The sequence below is a fragment of the Equus przewalskii genome, unplaced genomic scaffold, assembly GCF_037783145.1.
Source record: "Equus przewalskii isolate Varuska unplaced genomic scaffold, EquPr2 ChrUn-13, whole genome shotgun sequence".
NCBI lineage: Eukaryota > Metazoa > Chordata > Mammalia > Perissodactyla > Equidae > Equus > Equus przewalskii.
This window is the reverse complement of record NW_027228750.1, coordinates 6,946,268-6,967,508: the sequence shown is the minus strand read 5'-3', so window position 1 is coordinate 6,967,508 and position 21,241 is coordinate 6,946,268. Positions and strand designations below refer to the sequence as shown.

General features: G+C 40.8%; 1 protein-coding gene and 1 long non-coding RNA gene across 5 annotated transcripts in view; one reads left to right on the top strand and one right to left on the bottom strand.

The window, feature by feature from the left end:
- The window catches only part of CTTNBP2NL (CTTNBP2 N-terminal like), a 49,468-nt gene extending 33,743 nt beyond the window's left edge, over window positions 1-15,725 (top strand). For 3 of the 4 annotated variants that reach the window (XM_008515238.2, XM_008515239.2, XM_070607974.1), the window contains exons 4-6: window positions 6,718-6,948; window positions 10,357-10,464; window positions 11,563-15,725. In XM_008515238.2, the coding sequence (XP_008513460.1) occupies window positions 6,718-6,948; window positions 10,357-10,464; window positions 11,563-13,044 (1,821 nt within the window). In that variant the 3' untranslated portion in view covers window positions 13,045-15,725. Of the gene's footprint in view, window positions 1-5,866; window positions 6,053-6,717; window positions 6,949-10,356; window positions 10,465-11,562 lie in introns of all 4 variants that reach the window. The other variant, XM_070607975.1, reaches the window with a different exon arrangement.
- On the bottom strand, window positions 4,399-20,804 carry LOC139081632 (uncharacterized). The gene is made up of 4 exons (XR_011536786.1): window positions 20,681-20,804; window positions 18,094-18,316; window positions 10,753-10,888; window positions 4,399-4,523 (listed from the first exon to the last, which is right to left on the bottom strand). It is a non-coding gene; the product is annotated as an uncharacterized lncRNA (long non-coding RNA).
- Window positions 20,805-21,241: the final 437 nt, after the last annotated feature.

The following is a 21,241-nucleotide window of genomic DNA, read 5'->3' as shown; positions in this document are numbered from 1 at the left end:
TTTTTCACCATATATTAGTTTTGCTCATTAGAACAGTCATACAGAATGTATTCTTTTATGTCTGGCTTTTTATTGTTCAGTGTAACGATTTTCAGGTTCATCTTTGTCATTGTATGTATCAGTAATTTGCTCCTTTTTATTGCTGAAGAGTATTCCACTGTATGAATGCCCCACATTTTATTTATCTGTTCTTCTATTGATTGATATTTGATTGTTTCCAGCTTGGGGCTATTATGAATAAAGCTGCTGTGGTCAATTTTGTAAAATTCTTTTTGTGACTATGTATTTATTTCTTTTGAATAAATACTTAGAAGTGGAAAAGCAGCTAGGCATTTTTCTAACTTTATGAGAAATTTCCAGATTAATTTCCAAAGTAGTTACACCATTTATACTCCTACCAGCAATATGTGAGTGTTCTAGTTGCTCCATATCCTAATTGACAACATTTGGTGTTGTCAGTCTTTCATTTTCATCTTTCTAGTGGTGGTATAGTGGTATCTTATTATCGTTTTAATTTACATCTCCCTGATCACTAATGAGCACTTTTTCATGTGCTTTTGGGCCATTCATATCTTATCTTTAGGTCTGTGATCCATCGCTGTTTCTTGTGCATGGTATGAGGTAGGTGTTGACTCTCATTATATTTTAAGAGAAGTATGGTCTCCTGAATAAAAGAGATTAGGATCTAATGCATCATTAAAATTATACTATAAAACTCTTAATTGATGTTCAGACCATTAATTTGTTCTGTGCTTGTTGAATCCCTTTACACATTTTTCTGCCCTGCCTGAAAAAGTTATTTATGTAGAACCAGTCCAGAATGTATATGTAACTTGTTTCAACCATATACATTTGAAAAAAAAAAAAGACAAAAACCCTGAACATCTTTATTTCAATTTCATTAGGAGTCTTTGGAAGACTCTTTGGAATTTGAATGTTGAAGTAGCTACATTATGCTGTTTACTCATATTCTTATTCTATCAACAAGCAGCCTACAAGCTGGAAGTACCACACTTGTAGCTATTTGTCCTAAACTTACCATTTTAGTCTTCAAAAAGAATTTAGTAGTACACTAGTCAAATAATAATAAATTAGCATCTATCCTTACATAAATAATTGCTTTTATAAATATCCGTGGCTGCAAACTCATTCCAAAGAGAATCTTTGAAGTTCATTCTACTTCAATCAGCCTCCAAGATGGCCCCCAATGATACCACCTCCTGATACTCATACCTTTATGTAGTCCCCGCCCTGTATAAATTGATATTACCTTAAGTGATTATACTAAGTAAATCATCAATTTTACTAATAGCAAAATAAAATATTGCCCTCACTAGAATGATGAGAGTAAGGAGAGGCTGAGACATCAGGAAAGAGCCTGGAAAGTAAACATCTGTTAAGTGTCTTGGGCTGAAGGCAAAATATAGGCTATAGGAAGAAGCAAAGTGTAGGAGAACCGCTTCCTCCTTCAAGTCACTTACAATCTAGGCAGGAAGAAAAATGAAAGTAGGAAATGTTTAATCATAATGCAAGAGAAATCCCAAATTACATAAAATGTCACATAGCAGGATTAATTGCTAAATGAATAGACACTGTTATTGGTTATCCAGGTTCCCGATACGTGTTTAGTGATATATTACTTTGTAGTTATTTGAGAATTGGTGAATTTTGTTTTGCTTTTAAAGATTTCCTGACCTAGTCCAGTTTTATAGGATCTTAAATCTGCAGGGGTGGGTTTAGTCATTGGGTCTAAAATAAAGGAAAACCTATATTCTATATTCTAAACTTGGTTATTGAAAAGATTAATTCATATTTATAGTACCTACTATGTCAGGTGCTGTAGGAAGCATTTTACATTACTCATTTAATTTTTATAAAAAACCTATGGGTAGATTATTATCCGCATTTTCCAGATGAGGAATCTGAGGCACAGAGAAGTTAAGGGAATTTCTACAGGTAGAAAGTAGTAGAGCCAAGATACAATTCTGTTAGACTTTAGAGACAAAAGGTATTAAAGAAAATAAATGTATAGAAAAGGCTAGATTTGAGAATACAGCATTTATGGTTAAGTGGAAGTAGCACTGGGTTTTCAATAATACATTAGAAATAATTTTTAAATCATGAAAATTTTCTCTCTTTACTGCTATGTTAAATTTTGTACCATTTTCCAAAAATTAAAGTTTAATTCAAATGAGGGTAAATGCTTTTTAATCAATATTGTCAAACACTAAAATCCAGTTTTCTCTCGGCAAGTGAAAAGGAATTTGCAGAACAAAGGGTATACTTGTAGTGCTGTTATCGTCTTTATCCAGAATGATTGCTTTATTTCCAGTTGCTCAGGCAGCTATTTATAGTTTATCAGGGACTCCAGAGTTGAAATTATTTGAAGATTAATAGACTCAACTTGTGTATGAAAAGGATTCCTTTTAACATGCTTTTGGTGACATTGACAAAAATCATCTTGGAATTATGTTCTTTTATCTTTCTGATCCCTGGCATTGAGGTACTCAGGCATTTTTAAAGGCACAATGTTTATATTGCTGATTACTTTTTAAAGTATCACTTCAAAATTGGCAATAAATGGCAAAGATGCATCTTAATCCAGTTATGTTACCAGCCTGAGTCTTCAAAATAAAACCTTATATTTGAATATAAACCCCCAATTAAATGGGCCTTAAAGAAACTTTTAGATTTGGAACCACTTTTCATGTTGGTGATTATCATCCAAAGAATAAAGAGATTGATTTCCTTTTTTAAGATTGGAATATACATATATACATACATATATAAATGTGTTATAATGATATCTTTCATACATGTATATGTAATAGTACACGTAATAATGTAAGTAACATTGGGGAGGGAAGAGAAGGTGACTGCTGCTTCTTTCTTTTTGAAGTCTGTCATAGCAAAGCTGAAATTTTTGGAGAGCAAGCATGGCAAACTCCAACGACATTATGTGATTTTATTTTGAGCTTTCAGTAGTGGTATGTTTCATTCATCCTGTGACAGTAAAAACAAATGAGTAATAGATGACTAGTATGTTTTGTCTGCTGTAGTAATACCCTCTATCATTGAATCCGTCCAAGTAGCCAATTATTTTCCTGTTGTCTGAAATTAAAAGCATCATGTTTTCTGACAGTGTGGGAATTTCTGTTCAGTTAAAATATATGTTGTCATTGAAGTAAAATAATGAAATTGCAAGAAATTCATTGAGTTTTAGCTGTATTACTGAACTCTTCCCCCAAAAAGTCAAATCCAGATCATTTAAATTTTCTTATAAATAGCTGAAATATCATTAAACTATTAAAACTCAGCCTTGACAGTTTTTAGTGTGGGTGCTTAGTCTCTAAATTTTGGCCTGAGGTGTAAATGATAGTGGTAGCATTATCTGGTCACTCACCTTGTGGTGACCAGCCTCCAAGATGGCCCCCAATGATACCACCTCCTGATACTCATACCTTTATGTAGTCCCCGCCCTCATTTACTGGCATTGGTCAATAAAATACACGTGACCAATAGAATACATCAGAAGTGATGGCATGTCACTTCTGAGGTTAGGTTGTAAAAGACACTGGGACTTCCATCTTGTTATGTGTGTGTGTGTCTCTCTCTCTGTCTCTCTCACATTACTTGCTCTGTGGGAAGCCAGCACATGCAAGGAACCAAGGCTAATGCCAAAAGCCATGTGAATAAGCTTGGAAATGGATCCACAGCCCTAGTCGTGCCTTCAGATGACTGCAGCCCTGGCCAACAGCTTGACTGCAACCTCATGATACACTGAGCTAAAACCATCTAGTTCAGCCCCTCCCAGATTCCTGACCCTCAGAAACTATGTGCAATAAAAAATGTTTACTAAATTTTAGTGTAATTTGTTATTCAGGAATAGATAACCAGTACTCACCTCCACTAAAATTCTTCTTCCATTCTTCAAATCTTAACATCTACTCTTGGTTATTGTTGTTGTTATTTGTGCTTTTAAATCTGTAATCCATACAATGCGCCTGACTGAGGCATTAAGTTGGTTGAAAAATACCATATACCATCTCTCATTTTCCTATCCAGTATTTGGTATAATAAATAAAGACTTCAAATTCACTTTTCCCATATTTGGGTCTCATATTAGAAGGCACTTAAATTGTTTTGTGACAAGGAGTCTTTTTTAGATCATTCCACAGATTCTTTTCATTTATGTGCAAAGCCACCAGTTTTGTGTAACTTGTAATTACTATGCAAGTGATTATGGAATTACTATGAAGTACTTCAAGAGAAAACAGACAGCCTAACAACTGTTCTCAGAGAAGTCTGAGACCTCACCAAAGAAGCTCCTCATCTATTACTCGTAACTCTGTGATGCTTATTAATTATATAGGATAATAACAGTGTAGGTTTTAAAAAGTCATATTTTTAAGGATTAGTTAACTATATACTCAAACCTGAGAGACAGCTCAGCAGGTCTAATGTCAAGGTCATGAATTGTACTGCCAGCTCCTGCTCTCCCGTCCTGCTTTCTCCATGGTGTTCTGAAAAGGAAAAGGTCATAAAAATAATTCAGGTTTACTTTTTCCTTTTTGCCTACTCAACTAGTTTCGGTACTAATAATCATTCCATTACCACAGCTAATCCTACAGAAATGGTAACCTTGAATAAAAAATGTGAAAGAAAAGTGGAATTTCAACTTCTTAAGGAGTTTTTTTTTCGCTTGCTTGCTTTGTCTAAGTGTTTTTCTAAACATAGATTTGCCTTAGGACATTAATAGCTATACTTTCATTGAATCCTGGGTTATCAATCATATGTTTTTCTACCTGAACTTAAAAGAAATAGATGTTCTTGGTGAAAGGAAAATATTGATGAGTCCCATGTTTGACACTATTGCTTTTAAAAGTGTAACTAAAGACTAGCTTTTTGTTTTACTCTCACCATGATTTTAAAAATAATACAAATAGCCAGTTCTGGAATTGGTCTTTTCTTTCTTCATCTGAAATGGATTAGAGATTATTTTGAAATTTTTTTTGAGAATTTCCTTTTCAATCTGGAACTGAAAAAAATACGATTCTGTCTTGGATTCTGTCTTTCAAATCTTCCTCCCTTTAATTCTCACATGCTCACATGTGTACACACACATATACACATACTTGTAATAAGGCTAGGAAGATGGTTACCAATAACTTAAAGGAACAAATGGATTTTGGTTTTCATATTTCCAGTATACAAATATCATCCAAATACTCCAATAATGTCATCACTTAAAATGGTTATAGTCAAGCCAGAAGTAAAACCCAGGGCTTCTAACTCTGCTTTGAACATTCGCCAACCGATACCAACACCACTTTGTAGTATAAGGCTAAGTGATCCCTGGGTCTTCAACTTGGACAGTCTAATGAAGATGGGGCACCAAATGTCAGCACCAAACATACTTCTGTGTTAAAGAAACCCCATGTTTGCTTTATTTTCTTGAGGGTTTTTTTTTTTTTAAGCATAGCCATTGAATTGTGAATTTTCCTTTCTTGTCAAATAACCATTTGTGGATGGTGGTGGTAAGACAACATAGCTCCTGGTGAAATAATTTTTAAAGATTGATAAATGATAGTAGTTTTCGTAACTAGATTTCATTTGAAAGCTTAAATTTTATAGCACTTTGCTGTGGTTTTTGATAAATTCTCCTCAACCATGTATTAACACTTCATTTTATTAAGTATTATTATAAAACGTCTCAGGAAACTTTTTAATGTCTGTGTGATAAAGTAATTGATACTGTCACTCTGTTCATCTGCACGAAATATACCATGCTCATATGAAGCAATACTTCAAGTCCTTAGAAGATAGAAGCCTAAGAATATCTCTCCACTTGCCTCCTGACCCTTAGATCCGCCTTGGCACCCAGGCCCAAAGCCCTCCAAGCACCAGTCTGCACTCCCTGCTCTCTCACCCCACAGCTCACATGCCCTGAAGGGGACAGAAAGGAGGAGGGAAGACAGCACCCTAACAAAGACTAGAAGAGGGGGTGGAATTTGGCAGCAAGTAGAAGGGATTTTTGTCTGGACCTCTAGTTGTAAGTGCCTCTGCCCTCTTGACCAACCAACAACTGAGGGAAGTTCTGTATGTACAAATCACAAATAGTCCTAGATTAGAATGTGAAACTAGTTCTAGCATCCTTTACTTATCTACAGCCACCTTGTTGGGTCTTTAAATATGTAAACTTATAACATTATCATGCTTACCATATTTTAGAAATGCAAATACCGTAACAGAAAGAACAGAGAAGATATACCTGTTGGTAATATAAGCGTTCGTAAGCAGAGGCAGTAAGCATAGTGGTTAAGGACACAGATTTCCGAGCCAGGCTGCCTGGGTTCAAACCCCAGTTCTGAACACTTGTAGATAAGTAACCTGGAACGAGTTACTGACCTCTCTGTGAGAGTTTTCTCATCTGCAAAGTAGAGATTGTAGCACTACTTTATAGGATTGTAAAATTTAAATGAGTTAATCTGGATATAAATGCTTAGAACAATAGTTAGCTCTATACCAGTGTTTGTTCTCATTAATGTTATTACTATACTAGGGCCTCTTTCTCATGTTGTTTCTATATGTAGATGGCCCAGTCTTATTTGTAGTCAGCAGATTGCATTCAAACTAACACCACCACCTTTAATGTAGCAGATCTCCCTCCTGAATAGTTTTTAAAAGCAAAATGCTTATTTTTTTTTTCTTTCCCAGGCCCAACACAGAGATACTTTCATTGAAGAACGCTATGGAAAATATAACATCAGTGATCCTTTAATGGCTCTACAGAGAGACTTTGAAACACTGAAGGAGAAAAATGATGGCGAGAAACAGCCGGTCTGCACAAACCCACTCTCCATTCTTAAGGTGGTGATGAAGCAGTGCAAGAACATGCAGGAGCGCATGCTGTCCCAGCTGGCTGCTGCTGAGAGCAGGCACCGGAAGGTGGGTGCGCCCGGTTGCCTTGTGCTACATAAACTCTTGTGAAGACTTTATAAATAGTGCCTGATACTTTCTTGTGGACTGCCAGTTTTCACAGTAATTCAATTGGGAGGTCTCACAGGTGTCAAAAAGCCCGTTAGCTTACCCGGCAGCCAGAAGATAGAAAAGAAAACACAGGTTATTCCAGATGTTAAATTTAGGGAGTGTGCCAGATTCATTATTTGAGATGGCATTCCTTCTTGATACGACACTCCAAAACTCTTGGTATGTTTTTTCAGCTCTTGATCATCCAAACTTTGGCAACAAACTGGGGTTTGACCAAGCTTGTAGCTGAACGGAACGTTCTTTATTTGCTTACTTAAGTGATAAATAGAAAGATTTACAGGTATTTGGGGAATGCTATGTCTAAAAGAGAGACAGAGAGAATTTACCTGACTATAAACATACAAGCCAATAGATTGTCTTCATTTATTCCTTGTTTTGAGTTTCATTGCATTTTATTTCTCATGAAACCATAAACACTTCCTGGGGTTGTTTACCTTAAAGCTGTTCTACCCCATTAGGAAAGTGTGTGTATGTCTGTGTTTGGTTCAGGTCTTCCAGCCTCTAGTGAGGAAGGCAAACCTGTGCTTTCCTCCACCTCGTCTCATTGGAATTCTAGTGCTTGTGATTTTATTCCCCAACTTGTCATTTACTCCTCAAATTTGCCTTGTAAGAGATGGTTGGCTGGAATCTGCACTTTTTAAAACTATTGGTTTACATTTATACTAACAAGGGGAAACATCAGTGCATTTAGTAGGAAGCATTTTATTCTGAAAAATTGGGTTAGCAGCTCCAGTGTGACGGGCCTTCGTTTCCTTTTACACTTAACCTGCATTAGAGAGCCAGCCATCTGCTTCAAACGCAGCTGACAAACTGCTCAGGCTTAAGTTCCACCCATGACTTTTCTTTTCCTTCCCAGAGTCCAAAGGAAAGGCCAGAGTGGAGGTTCTTAACCATGGATGGGCCTCAGATGTTCCCTGATCCCCCAGAAAATACATAGAATGCCAAAAGTTTATGCATTTTTGTAGAATATGAATTTTTTCCTATAACTTTAATTGAATTCTCAAGGTTGTCCAAGACTCAGGAAAGTTTAACCTCTGGTCTAGAATGAAATAATCTGAAGGCATTTATGCTCCAATTTAAAAAGTGTCAATACACTTGAGTTAGTTGCCTAAATTTTGGGGACTTTTACATAATCCTCTAAGAAAATCTTCCCAACATCCTTGCTTGATAGGCCTCTTTTCCACTTCATCCATGAAGCAATAGTGCTGTGCGGAAGGGCTGGCTGGCTGTCATGCCCATGAAGGTGTAGTATTGGGATGGTTTGTGGCTCTAGATGACTGGGAAGAGGAAGAAGTTAAAATATTTAAAAATTTCTTAATATTAGATTTCAATGTAAGATTCTTTAAGTGAGTGTTAAATATTTTAAATCAACTTAAGTGTTTTATCAAAGTAGAACACTGACTTTGTTAGAAATCAAATAGTACCTAGAGGCATATAATTAAGGTGCTTATTGTCCCAGTTTGCCTGAAAGAGTCCCAGTTTATGCCTGTTGCCTTGGCATAGTTATTAACAATATCTCCTTTGACTCTCAGAAGTGTTGTGGTTTGAACAGTAAATTACATGGTTACTCTGCTCATTATAAAAGATAGAGTTCCCTAGCCCACTTCTTCCCATTCCCTTTCCTCAATATTCAGAGACAACCACTTTCTTCTTTTAACCATTTATTTTGGTAGCTAACTTCCATATATCTAAATGGTATCCTGCCCTCTCACTTTATCAATTTTAGACACTTATATTACTTCCTTTTCTTATAGATGCACATTTTGTTGTCTTATGCCCCACCTCCCTTTCCTCTCCACCCCTACCATCTTGCCAAAACAAATATAATCCCCTTTCCTCACCCCTATTCTCTGTCATACCTGGTATTTCCAAATCCTGAGCCTGTCACATTCTGTTTCTTCATCTGGCTTATGCCTGGGCAGTAGATGCCTACCTGCTAACATTCAATGTCGAGGAATCAAGTTGAGGGGACAAATAAACCTGGAAACTACAGAATTTGAGCCAGTTCCCTTGTTTTCTATCCCACATCTCACCTCTCCTCTGCAGTACCTGCCCCGTCCAGGCTCCATATCTCTTTGGGGCCCTGCAGGGCAAAACAGCTTCCCCTACACACACCAAAGTCCTTACCACATCTCCAGCCCCGTTCCTTCTTCAAATGTTGTTAAAATTTCTTGTCTGCTCAAGTCTCTCTTTGTCTTTGCGGGTTTTTATTCTTTTCACTCCGTTTCTGTAATTTTAGAGGCTCTGGGAAGGACGAGGAAATGTTCTACTACCTTTAGCCAAAAGCTTGTCTTTTGATTAAACTGAAAAATTAGCTTTTTTTAAACCAGAAGGATGTACACCAAAATGTTTTCATTTTTGTAAACAAAAACACTTTGTGTTTAAAGAAGAGTTTCATGCCCCAGAAAATTTTTCTCTTCATTCATAACAATTATTAGTGAGGAGAAACAATGAGAGATGGCCATTGAGATGGCAGTGCTCTGCCCTGGACATCTGGGCCAGGCACCTCTGAAGCATGCACAGAAGCTGCTAAGAAGGAAATCCACTGCCATTCAGAGTACTGTGCAGTTATAGGAGGCAGGATTATGTGGGAAATGTCCCTTTAAATTTGTATTCTCCTTAAAATTGGGCTTGATTGTTTGGCACTAGAATAAGTGGAGTGGGGTAGGCAGGTTAATTAAAAGGCCTTGTGAAAAATCTCCGCTTAAGATCCCAATAATTCAGAGTCCTGAGTGCTAACCATTACACCATGGAACCCACTTAGAATTCCAATAATTGAGCCATTTACCTGCAGGATGAAGTCAAGAGAGTCTTTTCAGTTCTTATCTAACTATATACAAAATGCCTATTCTTAATTAAGCAAGGCACAGTTAGGATGTCACCTATTTAAAATGTTTGATTTCGGGCCCTCTCTTTGGCACCTTCTGTGATTTGAGCATTGAGGGGAGAACCTGAGCTTTCAGCTTTGTGTGGTCCTGTCTTGTTTCATCACCTACCCCTGCCTCCAGTCCCACCAAACTGCCTGCAGTTTCTGGACCTTCTGTTAATTCTCTGAAACCTTCTCAACCCCTACACCCAATTAGTTGCTCTCTTCTATTTACATGCCATTTCATGCATACCTAAAATGAAGCATGCATCTTATTTTCTAGTACGTAGCTTGCATATCTTTCACCCAGTTTGCTCCTTGATAGCCCTGACTGGGATTTACTTATTTATCTTAGGTGCTTAGATAGGCACTTAGTATTTCATTGTATTATAAGTGTGATTCTTTGATATTTGGAAATGATTGTTTTTGATTCTTTAAAGGTGATCCTAGACCTTGAGGAAGAAAGGCAAAGGCATGCACAGGACACAGCTGAAGGGGATGATGTCACCTACATGCTGGAGAAGGAGAGAGAGCGGCTGACTCAACAGGTAATGAACATGGAGGGGTTCGCAGCAGCATTTGCCTAGAAAAGCATTTCTCAAAGATTGTTCTGCAGGGTATAAATTGGTGTTATTTCAAAAAAAGGGCTTTGTGGTCAAATAAGGCTGGGAATTACTAGATTAAACAAAGTGAAACAGGTTTCTAACTTCAGTTTGTTAGATCCTTTAGCAAGCAAAAAGCACATTTTTTTCTTAAGTCTTCAAGAACAAGATAGGGTATCTGTGTTTAGCAAATTCATGTTTTCATAAAATCTTTTTTTGACATGGATCACTCACTTGTGGGACTGTCGTTCCACTGGACACACTTTGGGGTATGCTTACTTCAAGCTCTCAAACTTTTTTTGATTTAGGACTCCCAGTAAGATGTACGTTTTCCATCGCAGCCCAGTATATATGTGCAATAGACATGGACCTAAAACAGAAATCTCATGAAACCACAGATAACCCATACTGCTTGTAATACACATTCATTTTTTAAAATTCTGATCATGGCTCACTAAATTGGTTTCCCCATCCTTTAATGGGTCTCAGAATTTCTAAAACACTGACCAAAAGGGTTTCATCAACCCTCTCCCTCACTCACAGTCTCTGTGCCTTAAATTGGGTTGGAACGATGATTACAATAGACTGCATTTGTACAAAAAGTATGGTTCAAGTGCAACTATTTGTTAGTTTGTTTTTAAGACCAGAAAGAACTATTACCGAGAATCTTAGTTTTGTTTTCAGCAGCATTCATCACAAACCTAGTTGATATGGCTTTCTGTTTTCTGTTTTCATTGGTTCTAATCATCTGAACTCTCCACAGACCTAAAACACAGTGGTGATTCATATTTCATGAATAACCCTGAGATAATATAAGAACTAGAAGTATCTCCTAAATCATCAAAGAAAGATGAAATCATAGTATGTATGTTTTTGTGATGGGTGTTCTGATACTTCAGAAATATTTGATCTAAGCACATGACATGTGGTAATCCTGTGTGCCAGAGAATGGCTAGCCAGGACACTCTACTTGATATTAGTTTTTCACTATATCTCTTTGTTTTCTTACTCTAATCATGATGTATGGTGGCCTTTTTTTTCTAGTTGGAATTTGAAAAGTCCCAAGTGAAAAAGTTTGAAAAAGAGCAGAAGAAGCTCTCGAGTCAGCTGGAAGAGGAGCGCTCCCGCCACAAGCAGCTGTCATCCATGCTGGTGCTCGAGTGCAAGAAAGCCACCAGCAAGGCAGCCGAGGAGGGGCAGAAGGCAGGAGAGCTGAGCCTGAAATTGGAGAAGGAGAAGAGCCGGGTGAGTAAACTAGAGGAAGAGCTGGCAGCTGAGAGGAAGCGAGGCTTGCAGACCGAGGCCCAGGTGGAGAAGCAGTTGTCTGAGTTTGACATCGAGAGAGAGCAACTGAGAGCAAAACTGAACCGAGAAGAGAACCGGACCAAAACTCTGAAAGAAGAGATGGAAAGTTTGAAGAAGACAGTGCAGGATCTCGAGGCTTCTCACCAGTATAGTAGCCCTAATGAGCAATTGAAGAAACTGGTGACGATGTCTAAAGCCACAGCGACTGAGCCCCCCATGCTCGTGTCTGTATTTTGCCAAACAGAGAGTTTTCAGGCAGAAAGAACCCCTGGGAGCAACACAGCCAAGGTGACAACCACTGGGCTGCCTGGTCCCACCACTGCTACTTACTCTTATGCAAAAGCCAATGGCCATTTTGACCCAGAGATACAAACTACCAAGGAATTGATCACAGGCAGCAGTGCAGAAGACCAAGTGCCTCCACGAGAGAAATCTGTGGGACTGGCCCAAGAGAAGGCAGTGGAGAATGGTGGGTGTCCTGTGGGAATTGAGACTCCAGTCTCAGTGCCTAGTCACCTCCCTTCCAGTGGGACCTCACTGTCTCCCAGCAGCACTGCCTCCTCCTCTCTCACATCCTCTCCATGCTCTTCACCAGTACTAACTAAGCGCTTATTGGGGTCCTCAGCTAGCAGCCCCGGCTACCAGTCATCCTACCAAGTAGGGATCAACCAGAGGTTCCATGCTGCTCGGCATAAATTTCAGTCACAAGCAGATCAGGATCAACAAGCCAGCGGTCTACAGAGTCCTCCATCCAGGGATCTGTCCCCTACCCTCGTGGACAACTCTGCCGCTAAGCAGCTGGCCCGAAATACAGTCACTCAGGTGCTCTCCAGATTCACTAGCCAACAAGGGCCAATCAAGCCCGTCTCTCCTAACAGCTCTCCCTTTGGCACAGACTATCGAAATCTGGCCAACACTGCCAACCCAAGAGGTGACACAGGCCATTCACCTACTCCAGGGAAAGTGTCCAGTCCTCTGAGCCCCCTGTCTCCAGGGATCAAGTCCCCCACCATCCCCAGAGCTGAGAGAGGAAACCCTCCACCCATCCCACCCAAAAAACCTGGTCTCACTCCTTCTCCATCCACTACCACTCCAATGACCAAAACTCATTCCCAGGCATCTTCTTTGACCACCACAGAAGAGCTTGCCAGCAGCTGCTCTTCTAATGCTGTCGTAGCCAATGGCAAGGACGTTGAGATACTCTTGCCTAGCAGCAGCTAGTCCCTAGGAGGGAGCTTCCCTCTACTTTTGACATTCCATCAAATTTTGTCCAAGAGCTCAGAGTCAAACCGTTGAGTCAGATCATCTTATTTATTTTGATAGTAGCTGAAACCATCTGTATAATACATTTAGTTTAGTTCACCTTTTTGTATTTTTTTAAGTAGAAACTGAGTAGTTTGGATTTTTATGACTCACATCTTTGTACTAAAGCTAGAAGGGCACTTCAAAGATGTCTCAAGCTCAGCAGTCACCATCATGTTGTGATGGAGAAAGCTAATTGAGTACCAGGTGGTGATTTGCCATCTGTTTTGGAACTAGAATCACTCAACACTCATTTTGAATTATGCAGAAGTGGTTCATGCAGATTTTTATTCCAGATGAACATGTTTAAAAAGTGCCTGAAATAAGACTGCCATATGAATGTGATTCTGCAGCAAAAACACAAAATGGATTATTTAATTGCAGAAAATGAGATCTTCTGTGAATTCTGAATGTTAAAAACTAACACTGCTTTTAATCATCTTTTACTGTTTTTAATACAAGCTTTGTATTCAGAAACAAAGCTGCATACGTAGAATGGGAATCCTGAAGGTGGGTGTGAACTCAGCACAGAGCTGAGCTTTATAGAGCCCTCGAGAAACCCTGCTGAGCATTAAGCAGTTGGGGTGCTGATTTTCTTGTACTTTTGAAAAATTAAGTCACCCCCAGTTTCCTGCATAAATTCTTGAATAGAATGAAATCACATCTCCATTCAAAAAATGTCTTCAGGCATCTACTGTTGTGTAAGGAACTTCTGATTCCGATTGCTGTTACTTGAATACGAAATGGCTACTCATTCTGTATAAAAGTTTTGCAACAGAATGAGATCTTTATTATGTAATCAAAAAGCAATAACTTAAAATTCAGTTTCTTTATAATATTATAAGTCAGAATTATACAGGTTTTACTAAATTGTTATACTTACTCTCCAAGCTGCCAGCCCTTGGTGTCTGTATCTGTGGAACCAAATTAACTTTTGCCTAAATGGAAGTACACATATATCTGTATAGATACACACCCCTTTACGTGTTTAACACACACACTTAAACACATAAATATTAGTGTGATTGTATCTTTGGAGTTTGCAATATAGCATAAAAGACGAGCAGAAATGCACCTTAAGATTACCTACCAAAGCAACTAGATGTGGCTGGGATCTAATCAGTCAAGGAAGTAATTGTGTCCACAGGGAGGTGGGGAAATTCCAAATAAAGTCAGGTCTTCAGCATCATAAAAAGGCAGAGCCAAACTAACCCAGTGTCACAGAACTCAACTGGTCATATGAGTGAAATAGGTCACTCAGTCAAATGGTGTAAGACAGCTGGGGGTAGTGGAAGCTGTAGCAAACTGAAGTGCCCAAGCCCCGTTTAAAAGGGCACCCCTGTTCAACTCCTGGGGCTTGTTGCCATGCAATAATGCCAGACCAGGGTTACCAGCTCCTCAAATTTTTATGAAATCCAAATTTTCATGAGAAACATTTTCATTTTTAAATATCAAAACTGATTCAAAATTTTAAACACTGCTGGTTAAACATTTCTGCAGCCAGATGTAGCTCACAAGCTGCCAAGTTGCAACCTCTATTTCCAGAAACTTCTGTCATTTCCATCATATCGAGTTTGTGAGGACAAAAGCCTCCACTCTTTCCAACTTGTAGGCTAGTACAGCTGACAAAGTCCATGGAATATAATGACTATCCCCCTCTTCCAAAAAGGACTGCAGCCCAGCTCGGACATGGTGGTTGTATGACTGTGTCCACAGGGATGGAGAGGCCTTGGTGTCCTCACATACATTCTTCTAGCCAACATCTCTCCTAGCAGCCCCTGACCTCCTGCTATAATTTAAATCGATTTTCTCTTAATCTAATCTGAGTTGATGAGAGAAAGGCAGGTGATGGAAATCACTGTATAAATCACAATGGAGTATATTAGTGTCGCCACAGCTTATGGTTTCACTAAGGCCAATACATCAAAAATTAAAATACTACTAATGCCCCAGGGTGTCTACCAAATGATGAAGGGGGTGTCTTATAAACTGCCCAAAGCAATCATGCATTAAACTTTATTCCCATGCATAGCCAAATGAACAGTGTTAATGATAAAATAGCTGAACTTTCTAAACAGGGGAGTGGGCTATAGTCCCAGAGCATTCTTACCTCTCTTGCTTTAAATGGTAATCTTAAAAGTTGCATTGTGCTCTTCCTTTGTTTTGGCATAGATATATATAGAGAGAGATACTATAAGGAAGTTTATTTCTTAGGAAGTGCACTGAATAATGTAATTCTTTTACAGTGTAATATGGGGGTGGGGAAATGCAAAAGAAATGTGTATTTTTGCTAGTTGCCTATCTTCTGAGATAAATAAGCACAATACTGCAATGGATCCAATAATCCAGTTAGGTATTATAGATTAGTATTTAAGTTTGCTGTAGATTGTGTGTGTGCAAAGTAAAAGTTCCATGATTCACAGTTTTGGTATTAACCCATGTTGCGAAATCTATGCTACTGGTCAACAGATTATAATGATGTGCAACACATAACACAAGCATTAACTAGTCATTAACATTTGTAAAGCCAAATGTACCATGCAGAAGTCTTCATCCATTTTTATAGCAGACGACATTAAAACAAGTTAAGTCATACTGTTTAGGGGGAAAATAGTCTTGTTTGTACAAAGTAAAGAATGTTGCACAACAGGGCGTGTTTTGCTGGGGAAGGAGCAGGTGGTGTCGAGGAAGCACTCGTTCGTGGCTTTAAAATACCAAGTGAAGTCAGTGACCTATCCAGGTCAGACCCCAAAAGGAGCTGGGACAATGGTTTTCTTTAGAGCTGGAAGAAGCCTTTGCAATAATCCAGTCTGTACTTTTTAAACCATTTGGAGGTTCTGGACCTTTTCAGAATCTAAGAAAGGCTAGACTCCATCCCCAGAAAAATGGACATGCTTATGTGCAAAACTTGGTTGATGGCTTCACAGGATCCAAAGACCCTGAAGCCATCCATGATTCATGTACTCTAGCTGAAGAATGCCTGATCTTGTCCTGCCCTCTAATTTTACAAATGACTAATGCATCCCGTGTCTCCTAGTCCAGTGCGGGCGCTGCAACACTGTTAGCAAATGCAAACTGTAGCCAGACAAAAGCACGTGAAAATCCTTTGTTGTACAAAAGTGTTAAAACAGTGTTAACAGTGTGGATGTTTACATATCTTAATTTTCCAGCATTTAAGCCAATTAATGATCATTTCAACAACACTGAATGTAGCCATTTTCCCATAACAACCTCACTGTCAGCAATGCTGCCTTGTCAATTTGAGTGTATATATATAATTTATAAAGCTCATCTGATGCCTAGTCCTTGAAACAGAACTTCAAATATCTTTTGAAATGCTGGCTTCAAAATAGGATATGTTTTCATAATCATGAGTCAGAGATAGGCAATGAGCAGTGTTCCACAGGAGTAATTTTAATTTAATTGCGATAAAACTAGTTGAGAAGATTTGAGAGCCTGTCTGCCCACTGCTCGTGGTAGAAGCAGAGGAGGAGAAAGGAGACCGGAATAGTGGCTCTCGAACTTTATTGTGCTTAAGTATAACCTGGGAAGCCTGCTCAAAAGATTCCTAGGGGTTGGGCCTAGGGGTTTGCTGATGCAGGTGTCTGAGGATCACATTTGAAAACTAGTTCCTCATAGCCATCACCTGTTCTTTTTCAAGCACTTATTTGCCCCTGACCTAAGGAGATGTCTTAAGCTCCTGAATCTGGTTTACCATAGTGTCAGTGACATTCAGAGTCCAGAGCGCCTACGTGGGTTCCACGCACCATGTTAATTATTTCACATGGCATATCACCTTACTAATGACAAGGGTGCTGTGAGGTATTAGTGTCCCCAGTGTGCAGATGAAGACCAGAGATTTGCACACAGGCCCTTAGGATGTGACAGAGCTTTAACCCCCCGTGCTCTGCTCTTCCCCGTGCTCTGCTCTTTCTGCTACCTGTGTTTCCCAAGTGAGAATCTCCTGAGGCACCTGTTACCCTATTCCCAGGCATACCGAGGTGCGCTCTAGATAAGCGCCTGGGCTGATTCTTAAGATGGAGCAGGATTAAACCCCACAGGACACCACAGTGCTGTTCCCACTCACCCTAAAAACCCCCACCCCCAGAAGTGGATGTCAGACGTAACCAATGCCAGGGGACCCTTATCCAGTCAGACAAAATGAAGAAAAACTAATCTTTCTTATTCCCCTCAAGCAACAGATGTTTCTTAAATATTTTAGATGAGCCAGAAACCAAGGTAGCTATTATAGAAAACACAAGTTTAAACATGTTCCTTGTCCTCGGGGTACTCACAGTCTAGTCAGGGGAAGCAAAAGAACACATAAAAAGTTAACAGAGGGGGGGCTGGCCCCGTGGCCGAGTGGTTAAGTTCGCACGCTCCGCTGCAGGTGGCCCAGTGTTTCGTTGGTTCGAATCCTGGGCGCGGACATGGCACTGCTCATCAAGCCACGCTGGGGCAGCGTCCCACATGCCACAACTAGAAGGACCCACAACGAAGAATATACAACTATGTACGGGGGGGCTTTGGGGAGCAAAAGGAAAAAATAAAATCTTTAAAAAAAAAAAAAAGGGGGCATAAACTAGCCTTCTATTTAAAAAAAAAAAAAAAGTTAACAGAGGGGCATAATGGTGAAGTTCACACACTGCTCATCCAGCCATGCTCTGGCAGTGTCCCACATATAAAACAGAGGAAGACTGGCGCGGGTATCAGCTCAGGGACAATCCTCCACAAGCAAAAAGGAAGATTGGCCACAGATATTACCTCAGGGCCACTCTTCCTCACCAAAAAAAAAGACCAGAGACAACTGAACAGCAAGTGGGGTACAAATGCCATATAGGGTTATTGAATGTGGTCCTGGCAAAAGCACTATGGCAGCACAGAAGTGACAGAGCTCTCTATGGGAAGGAAAAAGTTAACTAGAAAAGAAGCAAATGTCTTTTCTCCTCTCTCCAAAGCACTGTTTACCTGGAGTTCTGCAGTATCTCCCCGTGTTTGCCTTATGTTGCAGTTGGCTTGTCTTGGTCTTAGGATGAGGTCAGAGACAGGCACCCAAGAGCTGAGTCCTGTTAAAGGGAGACTGACAGACACCAATGTCGCGTGCTCTCTCCATGGGCTTGGGCTGGTAGAAGAAGGAGCTCCCAGGTCACAGCACTCTGCAAAACACTCTCAAGTAATTTGTAGGGAAGACCTGGGAAAAAGCAAGGTGAGAAAGGACCTTGTTGCCAAAATACTGCATCACCCATAAATGTCCCCTCCTGCCCTCTAGATCTCTATAAGCAAAAGAGAAATGAAGATCAAGCTTTGAAAAGAATCCAATAGGTCCTTCAGGGACACCTACAAGTGACTTTTTTCCTGGGAGGGATGTAAAAGCAGCGTCTCTTCTCCCAGCAGTGTGAATGTTTGTGCTGCTGTTAGACTGGGGGAGCACAGCAGTATCCTGTGGCCTGTCCACGCCACCGTGAAACTGAGTTCTGAGAAATTACTGGTCGTGCTGCAACAAGACTGGCCTTTAGCCCTGGGGAGGCACCTACTTGATTTGACAAGAGTTCTGCTCACTAACTCAACGTGGTAGACGCTCAGGTCCCCTTCAGGAAGGAAGGATTTATTTCCCTAGCTTTAGGGAATGCTGATGGCTGTAAGCCCCCTATAGGAATTGCCGTAACTGAAAGAAATCATAAGCAGTTCATACCCAAAGACTAGTAGGTGTGGAGTATAAACACCCAGCCCTTGCCCGAAATCAAGAGAACTCTGAAGGGTCATCTCAGCTCCAGACCCCCTACAGGGCTGACTGAGTCCTCTGGAGACTACAGCTCAACTTCCCCTCCCCCTTCTCTCCTTCACGTGCATCCCAAGGGTACTCCCCGGTAAGCCGCCTGCACCCTAATCTCCATCTCGGACTCTATTCTGTTCCTTTTGGTCATAAATAAGTTCTCTAAAGGAGGGCAGAACATTTTCCGAGTATTTTATTTGGTGCCCACATATTTTATGTTACTTCATTTAGTCAACACAACTATTAAGAAAAAAGCAGGTTATTCCTACTTGACCCATAAGGTAATTAAGACCTACTGAGGTACAGTAAATTGTTCAAGGTCCTACAGTAAAGCAGGGCTGAGATTCAGTGCCATAGTTTGGATTCAAACCTGCATTTGGCCTTCAAGTCCACTCTCCTTCCACCGACCACACTACAGTCAAAATAGTAATACATTTGGGGAGTTTAGAATATTAGCTTATTGTCAGTCATATATCTAAGTATGAATCCACTAGTTAGCAGCTTTCTTTTGAGATTTCAGCTAGGAACAGGCCACAGAAGGAATGAATGGGGATTTTGGTGAAGAGAGAGGAGAGGGAAGGTTTGCCTACACAGTCATCAAACGTGGGAGCTAGAAGGAAGCTTAGAGCTTCCCTCATATTACAGATGAGGAGAATGAGGCCCAGAAAGGCCAGGTGACTGCTCAAGCTTACATGGCTAGTTCATGGCAGAGCTCAGAGTATAAAGTCAGTCTGGCTCCCTCATTTGGCCTCAGCCGACTGCTCCTCCCTGAGCTGACCTGGGACCAGGAATTCCTAGCCCAGCCCTGGCTGCTCCCTCGGGCACTCCTTCCTCCTCTCACCTGCTTCTCTACAATACCTGGGCTTTGATCTTGTTCACCTGAGCTGCCCCTTATTCAGGACTTGCCCTCTGTCCACTGGCCTAGGGCTGCTTGGCACGCTTGTTGCCACAAAAATCCTGTCCTCATGTCTCTGAACCGGTTTGACAGCTGAGATGAGGCTGGGAGTGAGGAAGGTGGTGGAGCTTCTACTGCCAGGCTGTACATCCCTCTGTCTAGCATCAGCTCTGGGAAGCACTTATAAGGCATGCCTTGCTCCTCAGGTATGGACAGAAAGCCAGTGAAGCCATGAGCATCTCTCCCCTCCCTGTTTGTGAGTCTGATCTCCCACACTGCCTGTGGAGGAGGGGGCAGCTGAGTGCTTGGTGAGAGAGTCCCCGCCTTGTCCTGGTCCTCCTTCCCCACCTGAACTCAAACACACAGCTCTCCCAGGAAGGGCCTTTTGCATTCTCAAAAGACTTACCCATCTCCCTTCTCTGGGGTTAGTGCCCACCCTCCTGCTCCCCCATGCCCCGTTCCCCCTGCTCCCCCAGCCTGCTCAAGCCAAATCAAAGCCTTCCAGGACTGTTTGGGCATCAGAGCAGACAGGGTGTCCTCAGGGTGGTAGGGTGATTTGGGGCTGGTGACCACAGCATACAGGCCCCTTCTTCATCCCCAGCTTGTTTTCCCTCTCCTGAGTCCTGGTGAGTCAGCACCACAGGGCCACACACAAGGCTCCTATTCAGGGCTCATTTTCCTTCTGCTCTAACTCAGATCTTGGCATCTCTCTCTCTCTCATTCTCTATGTGGGCCTTATTCTCACCATGGGAAAGCTCTGCTCCCTGCCCTGTACCTCCTCACTTTCCCCCAGTACGTCCCTCCCACCACACACACACACACACACATACACACACACACACACACACACACACACACACACACACGCCCGCATTCCTCCTGCTTACCTTCTGCGAGTTTGCAGTCCCAGCTGAATACAAACATAAAGGAGGGAGAACAAAATAGAAATGTTAAACTATTAAATCCTCATTCACATATTTTCAACGGGTGTTCGTTGCTACTGACTCAGTGACGGCCCTGAGCTATGTTGAGGACACAAACAGGCACACACGCACATGCACACACATGCTGTGCCTGCCCGTTATTTATTCAGTGTGCTTATTAAGCACGGGCTCTGTGTCAAGCCTCACACTAAGGGCTGGAATTTCCATTCTAATGGGGAAACAAGTCTTGTAGATCAGACATCTCAGGGCAGTGCTGGGTAGGATGCAGCTGGTGCCCCATATAGGTGCTAGGGCCCCAACTGCCTAACAAGTTCAGCAGAGCAGGGAAATCTGTGGGTCTGGAAGCACTGGATTTTAAATAAACAGAAGGGAGAAGGATACCTGTTTACGTTTATAGGGGTATGTGTACCCTCTGCCTAGTAGGACATGGGGATGCAAAAGCAGGACGAGCAGGAAAAGCAGTTCTGAACGAGAGCTTTATCATTCTCTGTGTAGCCCCCGGCA